Source organism: Gekko japonicus, unplaced genomic scaffold (genome assembly GCF_001447785.1).
Source record: "Gekko japonicus isolate JY-2015 unplaced genomic scaffold, Gekko_japonicus_V1.1 scaffold21, whole genome shotgun sequence".
Classification (NCBI taxonomy): domain Eukaryota; kingdom Metazoa; phylum Chordata; class Lepidosauria; order Squamata; family Gekkonidae; genus Gekko; species Gekko japonicus.
In genome coordinates this window covers 776,957-798,059 of record NW_015173122.1, presented here as the reverse complement: position 1 = coordinate 798,059, position 21,103 = coordinate 776,957, and the positions used below count along the sequence as shown (strand labels likewise).

At 53.2% G+C, this 21,103-nt stretch overlaps 1 protein-coding gene across 1 annotated transcript in view; it reads left to right on the top strand.

The window, feature by feature from the left end:
• Nucleotides 1-16,656, top strand: part of SCARF1 (scavenger receptor class F member 1) — a 17,495-nt gene extending 839 nt beyond the window's left edge. Inside the window, exons 2-11 of the mRNA XM_015421845.1 lie at nucleotides 946-1,007; nucleotides 1,832-1,933; nucleotides 5,742-6,267; nucleotides 7,377-7,595; nucleotides 9,201-9,329; nucleotides 9,425-9,528; nucleotides 9,679-9,796; nucleotides 12,097-12,221; nucleotides 13,648-13,782; nucleotides 15,836-16,656. Coding sequence (XP_015277331.1) covers nucleotides 946-1,007; nucleotides 1,832-1,933; nucleotides 5,742-6,267; nucleotides 7,377-7,595; nucleotides 9,201-9,329; nucleotides 9,425-9,528; nucleotides 9,679-9,796; nucleotides 12,097-12,221; nucleotides 13,648-13,782; nucleotides 15,836-16,656 — 2,341 coding nt within the window. The remainder of the gene's footprint in view (nucleotides 1-945; nucleotides 1,008-1,831; nucleotides 1,934-5,741; nucleotides 6,268-7,376; nucleotides 7,596-9,200; nucleotides 9,330-9,424; nucleotides 9,529-9,678; nucleotides 9,797-12,096; nucleotides 12,222-13,647; nucleotides 13,783-15,835) is intronic.
• Nucleotides 16,657-21,103: the final 4,447 nt, after the last annotated feature.

Genomic DNA, 21,103 nt, shown 5'->3' with positions numbered 1-21,103 from the left:
CCCCCCCCCGAAGTCCCTATCCTCCCCAGACCCTCTCTCCCAAATCTCCAGGGATTTCCCGACCCAGATCTGGCAACCCTACAGAATTACAGATTGTAATTCTGGGAGATCACTGGGCAGCTCCTGCCCTAGGCACAGCCTGGGTGGTGAATCGCCTACTCTGGAGGACAAGCAGGGGGAGCTTTGGGGGAGGTCTGGGGTTGTGTGTGATGCTGTGCTGCCTGTTTGGTGGTGGGGTCCCCAAACTTCATTTTCTGTGCTTCCTTTTGTGCTGCGTTTCCTACCGGTCTGTGTCAGTCCAGGTATGCTCCGTTTCAAAGTTCCAAAAAGCATATAAAACCCTTTTCTACTAGTGTTTTTTTTTTGTGACCTTACCAAAGAGCTGAGCGTGATGTTTCGCTTTGAACTGACACCTCGGCTCTTATCAAAGTTCTCCTGCTTTGCGGGACTTTGCGGTCACTTTTTTCAAGAGCACAAGCGAGAAATGAAATGTTTGGGACCTTCCGCAATAAACAGTAGGGCTGCCGGCTCTGGGGGAGGGGGAATAACTGTAGATTTCGGTGGTGGAGCCTGAGGAGGGCAGGGTTCGGGGAGGGGAGGGGCTTCAGTGGGGTCTAATGCCATAGAGTCCACCTTCCAAAGCCGCCATTTCCTCCGACGGAACTGATCTCTGTCGCCCGGAGATGAGTTGTAATCGCGGGAGATCTCCAGCCACCACCTGGAGGTTGGCAGCCCTAATAATCAGGAAGAAGGCACCAACCGGCAGAGCCCCTGGAATAGGAATTGCGGTTTCTTGAGTGAGCATGGGGGGGGGGGGGCGAGTGTGGTCATCAAACACCTGGAGCTGGCAAAGTGCCATGTTGGTGGTTCTCCTCCAAGCAGCAGTTGTGGGGCTAGAATAAAGAGGGGGTTTGTGACTCCCCCCCTCTCTCTTGTCCTTGCCAGCCACACCCACGTTCTCACCTGTTGCTCTGGCTGGAAGCAAGAAGGCCGAGAGTGCACAGTGGGTGAGTGTGGGGGCTTTGGTCCCCCTCTGTCCATCTCTCTTTTCTATTGTCTCCCCCCCCCCACTTTCCTCTCCTCTGCCTCGCATTCAGCCTAAGCCAGGCTTGAAAAGGTGGTTCCTGAGGGATGGTGGGAGAAGCCGGATTCTAGTGGGATAGAGCAGTTGGGAAATTCTTGGAGATTTGGGGGTGGAGCCTGGAGAGGGCAATGGGAGGAACCAGATGAAGCCCACCCTCCAAAGCAGTCATTTTTCTCAAGGGTGAAGCGATCTCTCCAGCCTGGTCAGCAGTTAACATAAGAGAAGCCAGTGTTGGATCAGGCCAATGGCCCATCTAGTCCAACACTCTGTCACACGGTGGCCCAAAATACCAGGTGCCATCAGGAGGTCCAGAAGTGGGGCCAGGACACTAGGAGCCCTCCCCCTGTTGCCCCCCCCCCCAAGCACCAAGAATACAGAGCATCCCTTGCCCCAGACTGAGCGTTCCTATCTATACCTTGTGGCTAACAGCCACTGATGGACCTCTGCTCCATATGTTTATCCAGTTCCCTCTTGAAGCCATCCATGCTTGTAGCCGCCGCCACCTCCTGTGACAGTGAATTCCATGTGTTAATCGCTCTTTGGGTGAAGAACTACTTCCTTTTTTATCAGTTGTAATGCTGGGAGAGCCCCAGGCCCCACCTGGGAATTGGCAGCCCTAGACTCTAGCCAGCTGCTGGCCTGGGCAAATGAGGAAATCGGTGCACAGGGCCCAGTCGTGGCTGGGCTCTTCATGCCAACATGACCAGAGCCCTGACACCTCCACGCGTCTTCTTGTGCCCTTGCCAGCCGTTTGCGAAGGAGACTCTGCGTGCCAAGAAGAGGAAGTATGCGTGGGACCTGGTCTTTGCCGTTGCAAGCCTGGCTTCTTTGGGGCCAACTGTATTACACGTGAGTTTCACTTGAGGGAGGGGGAGTATGCAAAGCAGGAAGTTGGTTATTTATGGACTGAAAGTCCCATGCAGCTGTGAAATCTGCCGCATTCCCCCCCACGCATTTCTTGCCAGGGCCTGCAGTTTTGGGGTCCCAGGGGTCCCCATGTGGCTGAAGGCTGTGGTCGCTGAGAATGTGTTGGAGTGAGCGATTCAGCACGCCTGGACATTGTGGGGGGTGCTACATTACTCTAAGCATGTACTGGTCTTATCTCCTTGAATGGGATGCCTCTTTGTCTTAACCTGGGAACTGCTCTCTGACGCTTGCTGTTTTTGTCCTCTCACTTCAGCACATGGCCTTCCCTGGGGACACATGTCTCTGCAGGTCTCTCCCGCGGTTACAGTTCCCTCCTACGTCCACGCACATGATGCTGGATTAGCTGGCCATTTGTGAAAGGGAAAGTACTCTTTGGATTAGGCTTCTCTTTCAGTTTGGTGTAGTGGTTAGGGGCGCAGACTCTATAAGCTGTGAGAACCGGGTTTGATTCCCCACTCCTCCACATGCCGCCGCTGGTGTGACCTTGGGTTGGTCACAAGTTCTCTCAGGGCTGTTCTCTCAAGGGCAGTTCTCGGGAGAGCTCTCTCAGCCCCACCCACCTCACAGCCTGCAATGTTCCCTCTAAGCTGCGGAGTCTTGTGAGCAAAAATTCTCCTTTGTGAGCTCCTGGCATTAAAATTGTGAGCGAGCGGTTTGGCTCCTGCATAAATGAGTTTGCTCTGGAGCCCTCCTTCCTGAGCGAAGACAAAAATCTGTGAGCCGGAGGCTAAAAAACTGTGAGCTAGCTCACACTAACTCAGCTTAGAGGGAACACTGCTCACAGGGTGTCTGTTGTGGGGAGGGGGAGGGAAAGACGATTGTAAGCCACTCTGAGACTCCTTCGGGTAGTGAAGGGCCATGGGGTATACATCCAATCTCCTCTTCCTTCTTTTTCTTCTTCTTCCACCTGCAACCTGAATGTGAACTGAATCTACTTGAATAAGTGTAAATTTACCTTTTTTGCAATATACTTCTTGGGAGCTTTATTGACTGCACGCAGGATCACGCTTCTGTGACTGGGCAAAACTCTGCCATACTCCCCAAATATCCCAATAAGATGGAGGGTCCAGCTGTGGAACAGGCCTGCTCAGTGCTGTCCTCCTGCCTGAGGAGGAGGGTAGTTCATACACCCCACCTTTCTCCCCAGGTGGAGACCCAACGTTCCCTCTAAGCTATGGAATCTTGTGAGCAAAAATTCTACTTTGTGAGCCACTGGCATGAAAGTTGTGAGCCAGCAATTTGGCTGCTACATAAATTGGCTTGTTCTGGAGCCATCCTTCCTGAGCTAAGACAAAAATCTGTGAGCTGGAGGCTAAAAAACTGTGAGCTCAGCTTAGAGGGAACACTGCTAAGGGGCTCACATTGTTCTCCTCTCCTCCATTGCATCCTCATAATAACCCTGTGAGGTGGGTTAAACTGGCAGTGTGTGACTGGCCCTGGGTCACCCAGCAAGCGTCTGTGGCAAAGTAGGAATTCAAGGCTGGATTTGACAAGATGGAAGGGTTTAGGACTCTTGGGGACCCCTGGAGTTGTCAGGTCCCCAGCTAAGACACTCTCCACACACACTATTGGCAGTGAAATGCTTTATTAGAGATATGCTTGCTGTAGGTGCAAGAGCTTTTGTTAGGACTGAAGAAAACCGCGGGAAATCACAGGTTATAGGTAAAAGCACAAAACCCCACACACGCATATGTCACACCTCCCCCCCCCCCCGGGCATTTATATGGCAACACAAACAGATATATGGTGCCCTATGTAACCCAGCTAGGCAAAAGAGTCTCCAAGGTTGATCTCATGAGAACCAACTCCTGGGGCACAGCTTAAGAAACGGTTATGGCTACTACCCCCATGCAGTCCCACAACAGACCACCTCCTCAGGAATTCATCATGACAAGCGAAGGGAAAGGAGAAAAGCGAGACCTAAAGAAACAAAAGTTAACTTGAGTGTGGCCTGAGCTTGACAGGAGTAGGGCCTGGGAAACCCCTGGTTCCAACATGGAAGATTCTGGTCCAGTGTTCCCTCTAAGCTGAGTTAGTGTGAGCTAGCTCACAGTTTTTAAGCCTCCGGCTCACAGATTTTTGGATGCCTCCAGAGCAAACTAATTTATGCGGTAGCCATATCGCACACTTTAATACCAGGAGCTCACAAAGTAGAATTTTTGCTCACAAGACTCCACAGCTTAGAGGGAACATTGTGTGTCACCCACCATAAGTCTCAGTGAGAAAAGTGGGCTATAAATAAAGTGAAAACCAATAAAATTTATTTTAAAATTGTAGTGATGGCCACAGGAATAAACAGCTTTAAAAGGGGATTAGGTAGATTCATGGAGGATAAGTCTATCAATGGCTACTAGCCTTGGTGACTGAGGGGAACCTCTACATTCAGAGGTATTAAACCTCTGTATCCCAGGGCCAAGAGCAATGCTCCCTCTAAGCCAGGGGTGTCAAACATGCGGCCTGGGGGCCGGATCAGGCCCCCGGAGGGCTTCTATGAGGCCCAGTGGAACTGGCTGTCTTCTGCTTCTTCTTCCAGTTCTGCTGCTGCTGCGTCATTGTAGGTTTGCAGCTTACGGATACACACCTGAACAGCAAGATTGCAACAGCACAGACATTTTGATGCAATAATTCAGTCAGTTATCAGACATTGTTAAATAAACAAAATATTGCAGGAGTGCTAATGTTTTAAGTGTGTTTTTATTTTAAATTTTAAAAAATCTCCTTTGTGTTTGTGTTCTTTATAAAGTTTATATCTCCGCTACCTGGCATTACATTTTATGACACACATGGCGCTGCCCAACAAGGTGTCATTTATGCCAGATCTGGCCCTCATAACAAATGAGTTCGACACCCCTGCTCTAAGCTGTGGAGTGAGCAAAAATTCTACTTTTGTGAGCTACTGGCATTAAAGTTTTGAGCAAGTGATTTGGCTACTGCATAAATTCCTTCCTGAACTAAGACAAAAATGTGTGAGCCGGAGGCTAAAAAACTGTGAGCTAGCTCACACTAACTCAGCTTAGAGGGAACACTGGCCAGGAGGTAACATCAGGGGAACGTCTCAGCCTCAGTGCCCTGTTGTTGTCCCTCCAGAGAAATTGGTTGGCCACTGTGTGAGACAGGATGCTGGACTAGATGGACCACTGGTCTGATCCAGCAGGGCTCTTCTGATGTTCTTATGTAAAATTGTTGTGAGGATAAAATGAAGGAGGCAAGCCGGATGTTGTACGCTGCTTTGGGTTCCCACTGGGGAGAAAAATGGGGTATAGATACCCCAATAGGCAGACTGATACCCGTCATCTTTCTTTGGTCCTTCCTTGTCACAGTTCCGCAGGGCCGTGAAAACAGAACTTTTTAGGCAGGCGTTCCGCTAGGAGCGACGTCCTACCAGCAGTGCCCTGTGTGAACTCCGATCCAACATGACCTAATGCGGTGGCACCGCTGAATGTGTCCCTGAACTGCACTTTATTTTTATCGCCATCGAATGAATGTTTTATATTGACTTGTCTATGTTTTTAAATGATGTATTTTATTCTATTACTGCAAAATGTATACTGCTTATCAGTTTTTGGAAGCCGCCCTGAGCCCGCCTGGCAGGGAGGGCGGGGTAAAAGTGAAATAAAAAAAATAAAATTCCTTCTATTCTGGCTTCCAGTTTGGAGGCTGCCATTCGGTGGAGTCGAGGACTGCAGGACCCTCCCCGTGGTTCCTTCTCACAATCTCCATTCCCGTGCAGGTTGCCCTGATGAATACTGGGCCCCCGACTGCAAAGAGCGCTGCCTTTGCTATCCCTACGGGAAGTGTGATCCAGCCAGTGGAGAGTGCACCTGTCACCCCGGCCGCTGGGGGGCGCTGTGCCAGTTTGCCTGCCAGTGTGGCCCCCATGGCCACTGCAACCCCCTCACTGGAACCTGCCACTGCAAGCAAGGCTGGTGGGCGCCGGACTGCAAGAAGCAGTGCCAGTGCAACCTGGCCGGCTCTCGTTGTGACCCAGCGACTGGTCGCTGCCTCTGCGACCCTGGATGGTGGGGCAGGAAGTGCTCCTCTCCCTGCCACTGCAACCATTCACCCTGTGCCCAGGAGACTGGCCGATGTGAGTGCAGGGCAGGGACGTGGGGGCCATCCTGCCAGCAGCAGTGCCAGTGCTTGCATGGGACCTGCAGCCCCCAAGACGGACAGTGCACATGTGATGCCGGCTACCAGGGCCAGAGGTGTACGGACCCCTGTCCTGCTGGGACCTTTGGGCTGCAGTGCAGATACAGGTGAGTGGCCAGAAAAAGACACTCTGTTTCGACCCCCAGACACAGAACTGGTGACCCTGGGCTGGCCCCTCTGCAGAGGCAAAGAGGCATGGCGATCCAGTTGCAAAAATAGATGCAGAATGCCCATTGGTCTGAATGGGACGAGACTGCATGACGAGGATTCTTAGATCTGGGGAGGGGCCATGGCTCTTTGCACGCAGAAGGTCTCCAGTTGGTTCAGTACCCAGCATCTCCAGTTAAAAGGACAAAGTAGGAAGTGACAGACCTCCACCTGAGACCCTGGAGAGCCGCTGCCAGTCTGAGTAGACAATACTAACCTTGATGGTCCAGGGGTGAGTCTGATTCAGTATAAGGCAGCTTCATGTGTCCGATTACAGAACGGGAAGTCTTGTGAAGCAGCAGCATACACAGCAATTCTCTACTCATGTTCCCTGAGGAAGGCACTAGAAAGCTTGCCCTCTTTTTGGGGGGGGCGGTTTGTGTGTGTGTGTATGTATGTGCTTGCATGTCTGGAAGTCATGGCGACCCCTAGTGGAGTTTTTAAACGTTTCAGAGAGGTGGCTTGGTTGCCTGCCTCTGCGTCCTGGCCCTGGTATTCCTTGAATATAAGAACATAAGAGACGCCAATGTTGGATCAGGCCAAAGGCCCATCCAGTCCAACATTCTGTGTCACAGAGTCGCCAGAAATACCAGTGCCATCAGGAGGTCCAGCAGTGGGAGGTCTCCCTTCCAATTACTTGCCAGGGTCAGCCCTGCTTAGCTTCCGAGATCGCCCTGTTTTTAAAGCACACCTTGGCCCAGCAGATGTCATTTGTGGCACTGATCCCGCTGAAGCTGCGAGGCTAGGGATGCCAGCTTCTAGGTGGAACCTGGAGATCCCCCAGAATTATACCTCATCTCCAGAGCACAGAGATCAGTTCCCCTGGAGAAAATGGATGCTTTGGAGGATGGACTCTATGGCACTGGGCCCCACTGAGGTCTTGGTCCTCCCCAGGCTCCATCCCCCAAATCTCCAGGAGTTTCTCAACCTGGATCTGGCAACCCTACCCCCCATCCCACACCAGTGCCTGGGGGGGTTGGCTGACCACTCTTCCTCTCTACCCACACAGCTGCGGCCACTGCAAGCAGAGACAGCCTTGCTCTCCGGTAGATGGATTCTGCTTGGCCTGTGATGCTGGCTGGAATGGGACCCGCTGCAATCAACTCTGCCTCCTGGGGCGCTATGGGGATAACTGTGCAGAGCTCTGCCCCCGCTGCTACCAAGGGGAGGCTTGTCACCCCCAAACGGGGGAATGCCGGAACTGTGAACCAGGCTTCCGAGGCGCCAGGTAGGGACCCCGTTCTTCCCTCAAAATGGTGGCCTAGGCCGGAACTGTGTACCAGGCTTCCGAGGCAGCAGGTAGGGACCCCGTTCGCCCCTCAAAATGGTGGCCTAGGCCGGAACTGTGTACCAGGCTTCCGAGGCAGCAGGTAGGGACCCCGTTCGCCCCTCAAAATGGTGGCCTAGGCCGGAACTGTGTACCAGGCTTCCGAGGCAGCAGGTAGGGACCCCGTTCGCCCCTCAAAATGGTGGCCTAGGCCGGAACTGTGTACCAGGCTTCCGAGGCAGCAGGTAGGGACCCCGTTCGCCCCTCAAAATGGTGGCCTAGGCCGGAACTGTGTACCAGGCTTCCGAGGCAGCAGGTAGGGACCCCGTTCGCCCCTCAAAATGGTGGCCTAGGCCGGAACTGTGTACCAGGCTTCCGAGGCAGCAGGTAGGGACCCCGTTCGCCCCTCAAAATGGTGGCCTAGGCCGGAACTGTGTACCAGGCTTCCGAGGCAGCAGGTAGGGACCCCGTTCGCCCCTCAAAATGGTGGCCTAGGCCGGAACTGTGTACCAGGCTTCCGAGGCAGCAGGTAGGGACCCCGTTCGCCCCTCAAAATGGTGGCCTAGGCCGGAACTGTGTACCAGGCTTCCGAGGCAGCAGGTAGGGACCCCGTTCGCCCCTCAAAATGGTGGCCTAGGCCGGAACTGAACTAGGCTTCCGAGACGCCAGGTAGGGACCCAGTTTGCCTCTCAAAATGGGGGCCCAGGCCGGAACTGTGAACTAGGCTTCAGAGACGCCAGGTAGGGACTCAGTTTGCCTCTCAAAATGGGGGCCTAGGCTGGAACATTGGATGAGGCTTCCGAGGCGCCAGGTAGGGACCCAGTTTGCCTCTCAAAATGGGGGCCTAGGCTGGAACATTGGATGAGGCTTCCGAGGCGCCAGGTAGGGACCCAGTTTGCCCCTAAAAATGGGGGCCTAGGCCGGAACTGGACCAGGCTTCTGAGGTGCCAGGTAGGGACCCAGTTTGCCCCTAAAAATGGGGGCCTAGGCCGGAACTGGACCAGGCTTCTGAGGTGCCAGGTAGGGACCCAGTTTGCCCCTAAAAATGGGGGCCTAGGCCGGAACTGGACCAGGCTTCTGAGGTGCCAGGTAGGGACCCAGTTTGCCCCTAAAAATGGGGGCCTAGGCCGGAACTGGACCAGGCTTCTGAGGTGCCAGGTAGGGACCCAGTTTGCCCCTAAAAATGGGGGCCTAGGCCGGAACTGGACCAGGCTTCTGAGGTGCCAGGTAGGGACCCAGTTTGCCCCTAAAAATGGGGGCCTAGGCCGGAACTGGACCAGGCTTCTGAGGTGCCAGGTAGGGACCCAGTTTGCCCCTAAAAATGGGGGCCTAGGCCCCGCCCCACCTATACGATAGCTGGAGGCAACTCTATGCATGCACGGTCTCACAAGGAGGCAGGGCAGAGGCCAGGGAGGGTGTGATGGGATGGAGGTGCAGGTTCAGCTGTTTGGTGTGGCCCTCCAACAAGGGCTCCCCCCCCACCCCAGAACATAGTAGAGTAGTAGCAACATAGTCCAGTCACTTTGAGGAACAAGACTCTCTCCCGCCCCCTCTCTCTCCCCACAGGTGTGACTTGCCCTGTCCCCCCGGCTTGTTTGGGAAAGGCTGCCTCCTTGTCTGTCCAAGCTGCTTCAACGGGAGCTGTGATCCAGTGTCTGGGGCGTGTGTGTGCCAGCCCGGGTACCGGGGCACTAGGTAAAAGGGGTGTATGGAGGTGGGTGGGGCAGTGCCATTGCCCAGGCTGCTTGGCTGCAACTGGGAACTTGCCATGTCATTCTGTCTCCTTGCAGCTGCAACCAGACCTGCCCGGATGGGTTTTATGGGCCTAACTGCTCCGAGGTCTGCCATTGCCCTGGGGGCCTGTGCCACCCATCTTCTGGGGCCTGCCAGTGGAGTAAGTGACCTTTTGTCTCTCGTGGGACCTGGGGCTGTCCCTGGTTTGAATTTGCAGTGTGGAGGTGGCTAGTGCCTCCTGGGATCCTGGACCAGCCACATCGCTGGGGGTTATGTTCCCTGCTCTGTCTGACTTCCGTTCTTCCTCCAGGAGGCAAGAGGCAAGAAGTCCTTCTAGCGGGCATCCTGACCCCACTGCTGCTGCTCCTCCTGCTCTGCATCTGCTGCTGCTTCTGCTGCCGATCAGCTCCAATGGCCACCAATGACAGGTACTTGCATCGAGCCACCAACTGCGCCAGGTGCTGTGTGAAGCCCTTATCTAAAACACTTAGAGGGGCTAAATTACAGTGGAGACAGCAGTCAAAAGGGAGCACCACAGATCCTCCCCTTCTTCTATTGGGTTAAATGTAAAAATAAATAAATCATTTGCTTTAGAAGCACCGAAGCTTTACGCAGTATCCCCGATCCTCCACGTTTCCCAGTGAAGGGGGAAATGCTGTTCAAACAAATTACAAAGATGATCTGACTCCAATGGTAACAAGAGAAAGAAATTTTACTTACAAATATAGAAGCACATCTTACATGACATGTTCATGTAGGTACATTTAACTTATTGTGAACAGATTAACTGTAAAAAAGGTTAACTTGCTACAGCTCCAATCCCAGTTAAGAGAGAGAAGGTCTCATATAAGATGAAAAACAGAAGGCAATCCATGGCCAAAGAGGCTAAGCATCTAACTGATGAGAGGTTGGGGTCAACTGCCAAGTGTAACCATAGAACATAAGAACAGAAGAGAAGCCATGTTGCATCAGGCTAATGGCCCGTCCAGTCCAACACTCTGTGTCACGCAGTAGCCAAAAACCAGGGTCCCTCAAGAGGTCCACCAGTGCGGCCAGATCCTCTTGCATGCAGAATTACAATATCCAACATCTTTTCCCATACCTTTGTCCTCCTACCGTATTTTTCTCTACAGACAGGAGGAATTGGGGGGGGGGGGGGGGGGGGGAGATTAGGTGGCAATTTATGGATTAAGTGGTGCATCACTAGGCGCCAGATTTGGGCTACTGTTGTTTTGTTTTGTTTTGCTGTCAAGTCGCAGCTGACTTATGGTGAATCTGTAGGGTTTTCAAGGCTAGGAACTAACAGAGGAAGTTTGCCATGGCCTGCCTCTGCCTCACAACCCTGGACTTCTGCAGTGCTCTCCCATCCAAATATTGACCAGGGCTGACGCTGCTTAGCTTCCAGTGGCCAGTGCCCCTTGTCAGCTCATAGGTTGCTGTCTGTCCTCACTTCTACACTGAGCATTTGTTCTGCCTCCAGTGCTAACAGGAAATGGGTTCATTCCCACTTCCACATGGCATCATGGTACTTTCAAGCACTTTCCAGTTTTTCTGCTCTCTTAAACCTGCTTTACTACGATCTTTTCAAAAAGAACTCAGCAAAGCCGGGTGGATGAGAAAAGCTAGATCCTTCCCTGTCCCATCCACATTGGGGCCATTTCCTCTGAGAGTAGGGGCGGGGAAGTGTAATGGGATCCACCCCCCCCCCTTGTCACATGCTGTGCTGTTACCCAGCTCTTGACTTGGAGTTGGCAAATTGCTATAGTGTTAAAAAGCTATAGAGACTTGACAGTTAACCAGTTTTTTAAAAAAAGACACCCAGTGGTGCTGCTGGCAGGGAGAGGCTGACATAGAGGTCTGGGGCAGGGGAAATGTGGGGCACATGGAAGCCATATTGCCACTGCATTGAACTGGCAGTTTCAGAAGCTTTGGTGTATAGAACCTTTGGCATGTAGAAAACACCTCTGTCAGCAAACTGGACAGGTAGCCAGGTGGGTAGGGGCAACAATGGAGGTGCTCAGGTGCCTGGCCTGAGTTCAGAAAGAGACCAGGCAGGATGGAATGTGTCACCGTGTGTAAAATTCCCTGCATGTGGAAAAGCAGCATGCCAAAAAGCAGGCTAGTTTTCTACATGAAAGGATTTTTAAACAGATGGAATGTTTCTCCATGCACAAAATCCCCTGCATGTGGAAACGTAGCATGCCAAAAAGCAGGCTAGGTTTCTATATGAAAGGATTTTTAAATGGAGAATGGAATGTTTCTCCATGCACAAAATTCCCTGCATGTGGAAAGGTGGCCCGCCAAAAGCAAGCTAGATTTCTACATGAAAGGATTTTTAAACGGAGAATGGAATGTCTCTCCATGCACAAAATTCCCTGTCTGTGGGAAAGCAGCACGCCAAAAAGCAGGCTAGATTTCTACATGAAAGGATTTTAAAATGGAGGATGGAATGTCTCTCCATGCACAAAATTCCCTGCCTGTGGAAAAGCAGCATGCCAAGAAGCAGGCTAGATTTCTACGTGAAAGAATTTTTGAACAGAGGAGTAGTCAATCATATCCACACCCCTGTACATTCAGGGAGGATGGGGGGGGTAAAATTGGGCCCATACCACCTGTTCTGGTTCCCTGTGGCAGAAAAGCATTGGAGCGGCAGAAAGAGTTATGTTACCTCCTGTATTCCTGGTGCACTGTTGGTGTGAAATCCATGTCTGTTAATTTCCTCTCCTAGGGTGGCCGCTGCAGATGGGGACCCAGTCTCCCAGGTGAAGCACCATGTGCAGGGGGCGCTGGCTAACCTCCACTCCACCTTCCCCTGCTTCTCTTTGGGGGGCTACAAGCTTCCACGGGTGACAGGTGAGAAGAGAGTCTGGAGTCCAGTGTCTCCTGTGGCCAGGCCTGGGCTGAGTAACCGAACTCAGTATTCGTTGTAAACATACATGTGAGAAAGGTCAAGCGCATATTCACAGCCTCTAAAACTGTGTGGAAAAGTCGGCGTGTCTTGGGGCATCGATTGTGGCTGGCCTGATAAGGACAGAAGCCCTGGCCCTGCAAGAGCTGAGATGAGCCTGAGAATCTTGAGAGAGGTGGACCAGCAGGTGGCGCTCTGGGCCAGGGCAGCATCAGGCGCTGTGCTCCAGTGACCCAACCGGATTGGGCCCCAGCCAAGTAGGTCACATGAACACACATGAAAACGGCCTATACTGATTCCGGTGGGCAGCCCTGTTGGTCTGAAGCAGTAGAACAAAGTTTGAGTCCAGTGGCATCTTTTAAGACCAACAGAGTTGTATTCAAGGTATGAGCTTTCATGAGCCTTGAATAAAACTTTGTTGGTCTTAAAGGTGCCACCGGACTCACACTTTGTTCTGCTTTACACTGAATCAGACCATTGGTCCCGTCAAGGTCAGTCTTGCCTACTCAGACTGGCAGTGGCTCTCCAGGGTCTCTGGCTGAGGTTTTCCTCATCACCAGCTGCCTGATCCTTTTTAATTGGGGATGCTGGGGATTGAACCTGGGACCTTCTGCGTTCAAGGGAGACGCTCTACCACTGAACCACGGCCCCTCCCTAAGACCCTTTCAGAAAGGGCAAAGTGGAAATCGAATAAACAGATTTCCTTGCAGAAAACTGCAGGTTTTGGCTCAACTTCGTACATGTCTTCCTTTTTCCTTCGCCTTTTTTCTTCCTCCTCTCCCCTTTCTCTCTTCTTCCCCTGCTTCTTCTTACCAGATCAGATTAGAATATTTATTCATACCTGGTCCTGATGGCCCGGTTCAGTGTTAGACAGTTTCATTGATTCATTTGACACCTGAGTGGGTCCTTTCTTTCTATTCTCACAGCAATCTGCGCTGAGAAGAGATCTGAACCATGATCCCATTTGTGACCCACGCACCGGCTCATCATAAGCAAATCGATATATTTCTGCTTACGTTGTGTAATTTATTTTACTCTGGCTACTTAGGAGCAGGAGCAAAGCATACTTTACCCCCCACCCCACCCTTTCCCTGGCCGATCAGGAAACTGAATCTTGCACCTGCAGAGCTGGCACTTGTGGCTGTTCCCCAGCACAAACAAGTCTGACCTTCCCTGGAGGTCCCACAAGCTGACAGGGCACATTCCACAGGCAAGACATGACTGGCGGCCTCCTCCTTGGCTGGCAAGATCTGAAGTGGAGTGGGCAGGAGAAGCTGCCCACGCTTGGGGAGCTGCAGGGAAAGGGCCTTCTGACCCGACTGTGCTCACTCTCCCTTTTCTTCTTTGCCTCTCTCCTTCCCACCCGGGCAGTCTCCCACCACGATGCAGAGATCCCCTTCACCCCCAGCTTCCTGGAGCCCCCTTCCGCTGCCTGGCCCATGGACAGCTCCTTCTCCGACACAGATGAGGATGAAGCACCGGCCTGCCACCTCCCTACCGATGCAGGTACATAAGAACATAAGAGAAGCCAAATGTTGGATCAGGCCAATGGCCCGTCCAGTCCAACACTCTGTCACACAGTGGCCAAAAATACCAGGTGCCATCAGGAGGTCCAGGAGTGGGGCCGGAAGCCCTCCCACTGTTGCTCCCCCCCCCAAGCACCAAGAATACAGAGCATCACCTGCTCCAGATTGAGAGCTCCTATCTATACCTTGTGGCTAATAGCCACTGATGGATCTCTGCTCCAGATGTTTATCCAATTCCCTCTTGAAGCTGTCCATGCTTGTAGCTGCAGCCCCCTCCTGTGGCAGTGAATTCCATGTGTTAATCACTCTTTGGGTGCAGAAGTACTTCCTTTTATCTGTTCCAACCCGACCGCTCAGCAATTTCATTGAGTGCCCACGAGTTCTTGTATTGTGAGAAAGGGAGAAAAGGACTTCTTTCTCGACCTGCTCTATCCCACACATAATCTTATAAACCTTGATCATGTCACCCCTCAGCCGTCGTTTCTCCAAGCTAAAGAGCCCCAAGCGCTTCAACCTTTCTTCATAGGGAAAGTGTTCCAACCAATGTTCCCTCTAAGCTGCAGAGCCTTGTGAGCAAAAAGGCTATTTTGTGAGCTACTCGCATTAAAGTTGTGAGCAGACGATTTGACTACTGCATACATTAGTTTGCTCTGGAGCCGTCCTTCCTGAGCTAAGACAAAAATCTGTGAGCTGGAGGCTAAAAACCTGTGAGCCAGCTCACACTAACTCAGCTTAGAGGGAACACTGGTTCCAACCCTTTTATCATTCTAGTTGCCCTTTTCTGCACTTATTCCCAATGCTATAATATCCTTTCTGAGGTGTGGTGACCAGAATTGCACACAGTATTCCAAATGAAGTCGCACCATCGATTCATACAGGGGCATTATGATACTGGCTGATTTGTTTTCCATTGTGTGTAAGGGTCATTTCCCTCTGCTAGAGTTGTCAGCTCTGGGTTGGGAAGTACCTGGAAATTTTGGGGGTGGAGCCTTGGGAGGGCAGGGTCTGGGGAAGGAATGGACTTCAGCAGAGGTAATGCCTTGGATCCAGCCATTTTCTCCAGTGGAACTGATCTCTGCCATTTGGAGGTCAACTGTAATATTGGGAGATGTCCAGGTGCCACCTGAAATTTGGTACCTTCCCTCTGCTGGGCTCAGGGGGTGCAGTGGCTCAAGTGGTCAAGATGCTGAACTGCAGACTGGAAGGTTGGTAGATCAGCAGTTCGAGACCCGAGTGCCGCATGACGGAGTGAGCTCCCATCTCTAGTTCCAGCTCCTGCCAACCTAGCCTTCAAAAGCAAGAAATTGCAAGTAGATAACTAGGTATCACCTTCGGTGGGAAGGTAACAGCGTTCTGTGCACCTCGGCATCTAGTCATGCCGGCCACATGACCACGGAAACGTCTTTGGACAGCGCTGGCTCTTTGGCTTGGAAACGGAGATGAGCACCGGATCCCTAGAGTCGGATTTGACTGGCTTTTGAACAAGGGAAACCTATACCTTTACCTCTGCTGGGCTCACATTGTAACTGGCTCCTTGTGTGATGCAGAAAGGTGCCAAGGCCTTGCTTCAGCTTTCTGCCTTCTGCCTCTTCCCCCGCCAAAGTATCCAAAGTCTTTGGGGTCCCAGATGGCAGCATGCCTCACAGTTCCACCCAACCACTGCCTAACTGCAGGTTCTAAACCCCAGGGAAGAGCCAGTTTGGTGTGGTGGTTAGGAGCGGCGGACTCTAATCTGGAGAACCGGGTCTGATTCCCCACTCCTCCACATGCAGCCAGCTGGGTGGCCTTGGGTCAGTCACAGTTCTCTCAGACCTCTCTCAGGGCGTCTCACCTACCTCACAGGGTGTCTGTTGTGGGCAGAGGAAGGGAAGGAGACTGTAAGCCCCTCTGAGACTCCGAGTGAAGGGTGAGGTATAAATCCAATCCCTTCCGCTTTTTCTTAGTCGTCGTCTTCTTCATCGTCGTCTTCATTGTCTTCTTCTTCTTTGTCTCCTTCATCTTCACTTCCTGACCACCCCTCCCTTTTCTTTCAGTTCCAGACTCTGGGGCACAGCCGGGCGTCCTCCCCGAAGTGTCAGCCTTGAACCTGGAACCCTTTGCCATCCCTCGCACGTCCAGCATTGCCAAGGCCAAGCGACCCTCCGTGTCCTTTGCCGAAGGCACCTGCTTCGTCCCTCAGAGTCTCCGAGGCTCTGCAGAAACCGTCCACCTCGCCCAGAAGCCAAAGGCGGCCTGGGGCTTCCCCCAAGTTCCCTTGCTTCACCAGGGTGGTGAAAAGGACCCTCCGCCAGAGTGCTGTTATGAGAACGTGGAGGCCGGCTCGTGGACGGAGGAGGGCCACAAGCCCTCTCCGCGGAGCACCCCAGGCGGCCCCAGGAAACGGGTCTCCGGCTCCCGGCACGTGGCCCAGCGGGTGGAAGCTCTGGAGGCAGCTCTGTCTGCTCAGGGCAAAGAGCCAGGTCTCACTACCATTTATGTGACGGTGGGCAAAGGGGACGGGAGGGGCAGAGGGCCAGAGCAACAGCCGGGGAGCCTGCCGAGGGAGGGGCCCAAGCTCGGGCGGGGCACGGAGGGCCTCCAGGTGCCCCCCAAGAGGACCTCAGACTCAGACCAAAGTACTAAGGGGCAGCCCTCCCAAGGCAAGCCTGACCTAGAATCCAAGTCCCCTGAGGCCCAGGGCCTTCTGGGAAGCCTGCCGGCTCCTACCTGCGAGGAGGCTGGACAGAATCAGCGTCACGGCCAAAGCCACGGCCAGCCAGAGGCGGAAGCTGGAGGAGATGCTTCCATGGAGGAGTCCCGGGAGCCGAAGTATGAGAACGTCTCTGGGTTGATTCATCTCCCCATAGCTACCTAAACCCTTCATCCCGACTTTAGGACAGCCACGGAAGAAGATGACAAAGAGAAGAGATTGGATTTATACCCCACCCTTCACTACCCAAAGGAGTCTCAGAGCGGCTTACAAACTCCTTTCCCTTCTCCTCCCCACAACAGACACCCTGTAAGGTAGGTGGGGCTGAGAGAGCTCTGAGAGAACTGTCCTTGAGAGAACAGCTCTGACAGGACTATGGCTTGCCCAAGGTCATCCAGCAGGTGCAAGTAGAGGAGTGGGGAATCAAACCCGGTTCTCCCAGATTAGAGTCCGCGCACTTAACCACTACACCAAACGGAGAAGCAGAGATGGCCTGGGGAACAGCCTGTCCTGGAAGCTGGATGTTCTGATAGCTAGACTGTCCTGGAGGAACCCGGCCATCTCTCTCATCCTCTGGCACCTTCACCTTTTACTCCCGACAAGAGGCAGTCCTTCAGGAGCAGCGGAGTGGGCAAAACAGAGCCCTGCTGCCGAAGGCTTAGGCCAGCCGTGGCAACTCCGATGCAGACCCCTTCGTGTGCTTGAGGCCAGAGACCGGACTGCAGCAGAAGAGGCCGAAGAAAGAGGTTGCCCTCAGCGCATTGCTTCCCTACCCCACCCTAAGTCCTTAGATCCTGCCTGGCCACTGGCAGGGGATAGGGGGTGGGGTTGCCAGATCCAGGTTGTGAAAGTCCTGGAGATTTGGGGACAGAGCCTGGGGAGGCCAGGGACCTAGGAGACAATACCCATTTCCTCCAGGGGAACTGATTTCTGTAGTCTGGAGGTCAGCTGCAATTCCGGGGGATCCCCAGGTCCCACCTGGAGGCTGGCATCCCTACTCCCTCCTCACCCTATCAGCTGGCTGGGTTGCTGCAGCAACAGGGTAAAAGGTAAAGGTTCCCTTGCTCAAAAGCCAGTCGAATCCAACTCTAGGGTTGCGGTGCTCATCTCCGTTTCAAAGCTGAAGAGCCAGCGCTGTCCAAAGACGTTTCCGTGGTCATGTGGCCGGCATGACTAAACACCAAGGTGCACGGAACGCTGTTACCTTCCCATCGAAGTGGTACCTATTTATCTACTTGCATTTTCTTGCTTTCGAACTGCTAGGTTGGCAGGAGCTGGAACTAGAGATGGCAGCTCACTCCATCATGTGGCACACTCAGGTCTCGAACTGCTGAACTACTGACCATCCACAGCCTGCAGTTCAGCGTCTTAACCAGCAGCAGGGACAGGTGCGCAAACAGTGCTAGTCATCCCACCTTGGTCTTTTTAGACCTCACACAAGCTGAACAAGTTAAAGAACCGTTGCCTTCTCAGTTGATGTGCTAGAATCCAGCATCCCTTTGGGGATTCAGGGGCATTTCTTCTTCACGTTTTGGGGTAGGGGAGTCCAAGCTCCATGCTCCAGAATTAATATTGTGCTGGTGCCCTCTGCTCTTGGGGAGACGTGCTAGATAAGAGGCCCCCCCCCTGCATCTCCCATTCTTATCCTCTTCAGTGGCTTTCCCGGCAACAATGGTGTCTAGCAGCTGGAGACTCTTACCCCCTTCCAGTGGCAACAAGACCTTTGGGGCGACATTTTTAGTTCCTTAAGTAACACCTGTTCTTCTCTCGCAACAACTCCCAGCCAGGGGCTCTCCCATCTGCGGCCTCTTCTCAAAATGGCCTTGCCGAAGTTCACTGTACTCTCTTCCAAGTTCAAATAAACGAAACAGGGAATGCCTTTTATCTGTCCTGCCACTCAGAGCGTCTTGTGTTCACTGAGGTAAATCAGCCTGTATGCTTTGTTGCGCTGTAACACCCCTCTGGGAGCTACACAGAGGACCCCTGAGGGAACCAACGCATCCGAAATAGTTTTGCTCGCTGTAAAGGTCCAGTCAGAGGTGATCTGAGCCATTTGTGCAGGGGATGACCCAGGATAGCCCGATCCCGTCAGATCTTGGAAGCTAAGCAGGGTCAGGTTTGGCTAGTATTTGGAAGGTCGACCTCCAAGGAATACCAGGGCTGTGATGCGGAGGCAGGCAACGGCAAGCCACCTCTGAAACGTCTCTTGCCTTAAAAACAAGTCTAGCTCATCACCTAGTGGTACATAACACTAAAAGAGGTAGAACCTCTGGCGGCCAGACAATCTTAGGATTCTCCTGGCTATAAAACACACAATGCCATATGATCATAATTATTACTGGGCAGGGGAGGTGTCAGGTGCTGTAGCAAAGAAGGCACTCTGCTCTGGGACCCAGGAAGTGAGAATGTGACCCTGTGCTTACTGCTACCCCAACTGCACCTCTTCCCATGCACCTGCTCATTTGCCTCTCTGGCTCTCCACCAGTGTTCCCTCTAAGCTGAGTTAGTGAGCACTGGCTCACAGTTTTTTAGCCTCTGGTGCACACCTTTCTGTCTTCGCTCAGGAAGGATGGCTCCAGAGCAAACTGATTTATGCAGCAGCCAAATTGCTCGCTCCCACCTTTAATGCCAGGAGCTCACAAAGTTAGGATTTTTGCTCACAAGACTCCACCACTGTCCTGCTGTGCGTTCTTCTCTCCTGCTACCTGTGCTCCCAGCCACATGCAACACCTGCAGGCCTTTTCCCTGTGGTGCTGGGTAGCATGCTCAGCCAGTGGGCATGGTGGCCACATGGGCAAGGGGGACAGTGGCAGTATGCCTTGCTAGAAGGTCTGGGCCTTGGCAGCTGTCCCACTTTGGGTTATGGGGACACCAGTAGTGTATGGTGGGGCATTTTGGGGGCAATTCCCCCCACGGATGAGCCCCGCCCCACCCTGGGAGGATGCCAGACCCACCCACCCCCACCTGCCACAACCTTGCCAGCTCTTCCTGTGCCAGCCCACAGTGGTGGCACACCCCAGTATTTAAAGAAACATGGCTGTGCAGGGCCGTGGGGCTTGGAGCAGGCACTTAAAGAGTGCTGGCCCCAAGAGACCAGTCTCTAAGTGCTGGCCCCAAACTGGCCTGCACCGCCAGTGACTTGGGCATGTGATGTAGGAAGTGTCGTGACCCCCACCGAAAATTTCCTGGCTACCGGCCTGCCTCCAGCCAAGTATATACAGACTGAGTGCATTTTCCACATCACTTCAAGGCCTCAGCCAGTCTGTGTACCTATAGGGGAAAAGAGTCCAAGGCCATGGGCCTGGTGAGCAGGCCGGGCCTCCTTCAGTTTTCAATCGAAGCACCAGGCCAGGGATGGAGGCCTTCAACCACCGCCACAGGGTGGTTCAGCCCAGGAGTATCCATGAACACCTGTCCTTTTCCAGCCACCAGGCAGCTCTGCCTTTCCGGAGGAGCCTGGGTACTGGTTAAAGAGGGGCTGTGGCTCAGCAGCAGAGCATCTGCTTGGCACGCTAAAGGTCCCAGGTTCAATCCCTGGGCATCTCCAGTTAAAAGGACCAGGCAGCAGATAACGGGAAAGACCTCAGCCTGAGACCCTGGAGTGCTGCTGCCAGTCTGAGACCCTGAGTGCTGCTGCCAGTCTGAGCGTGTTGGACCAATGGTCTGATTCAGTAGAAGGATGGACCAAAGGTCTGGTTCAGTCTAAGGCAGCTTCGTGTGTTCATGTGTCTGTGTCTGCTTGCTGGAAGCCTTTGTCCTGTAGGTGGCACTGGTGCCCAAGTGTTGGGGCGCCCGCTGACTGGCACCAGCTACAGCTTGACTAAACTGGTCTCGCCCTGTTGTTTCCAAGGGAGTGGCTTCTGTGTCCCTCCGTTCACCCAAAGGCGGCCAACTCCTCAGCTGGCTTCTGAGCCTCTGCCCTCCTGCATCTTGCTGGCCTGGGCAGCAACCTGGCACAGCAAGAGCCTTGGAGAAGTCCTCCCCGCTTACTGAAGCCCGAGAAAGCAAGTAAATGAGGAGGATCCATTGGGGCTAGAGCTGCCAGCCTCCAGCTGAGGACTGGAGATCTTGGAACTGCAACTGATGCTTTGGCAGCTGGACTGTATGCAGTATACCCTCCCATTACTCTTCCTATGCTGCACCCCAAAACCTCCAGGAATTTCCCAGCCTGGAGTTGGCAACCCTCTTGGGGGTCTGCAAGCAGGCTTTTCAGGTACACAAAGGTTTTCATCAGGTGGTGGAGGGAAGTGCCGTCAAGCTGCAGCTGTCTTCTACGGCAACCCTGCAGGGTCTTCAAGGCAAGAGACTAACAGAGGTGGTTTGCGATGGCGTGCCTCTGCATCAGGACCTGGACTTTTGTCCCCCATCCGAGAACTCACCAGGACCAACCCTGCTTAGCTTTTGAAATCGGATGACATCAGGCCAGCCTAGCTCATTTAGGTTAGGGCTTTCATCACGTAGCTGGGTCCTACAAAAGCACCAGCCCCAATAAATTAGTCTCTCAAGATACCAGAAGCCTCTGTTGTTTAGGTTGCCACAGTGCAACACGGGTGCCCCTCTGAGATTTCATCTGGGAAAGTGTTTAACCCTTCGAGAGCAGGGCAGTTGGACT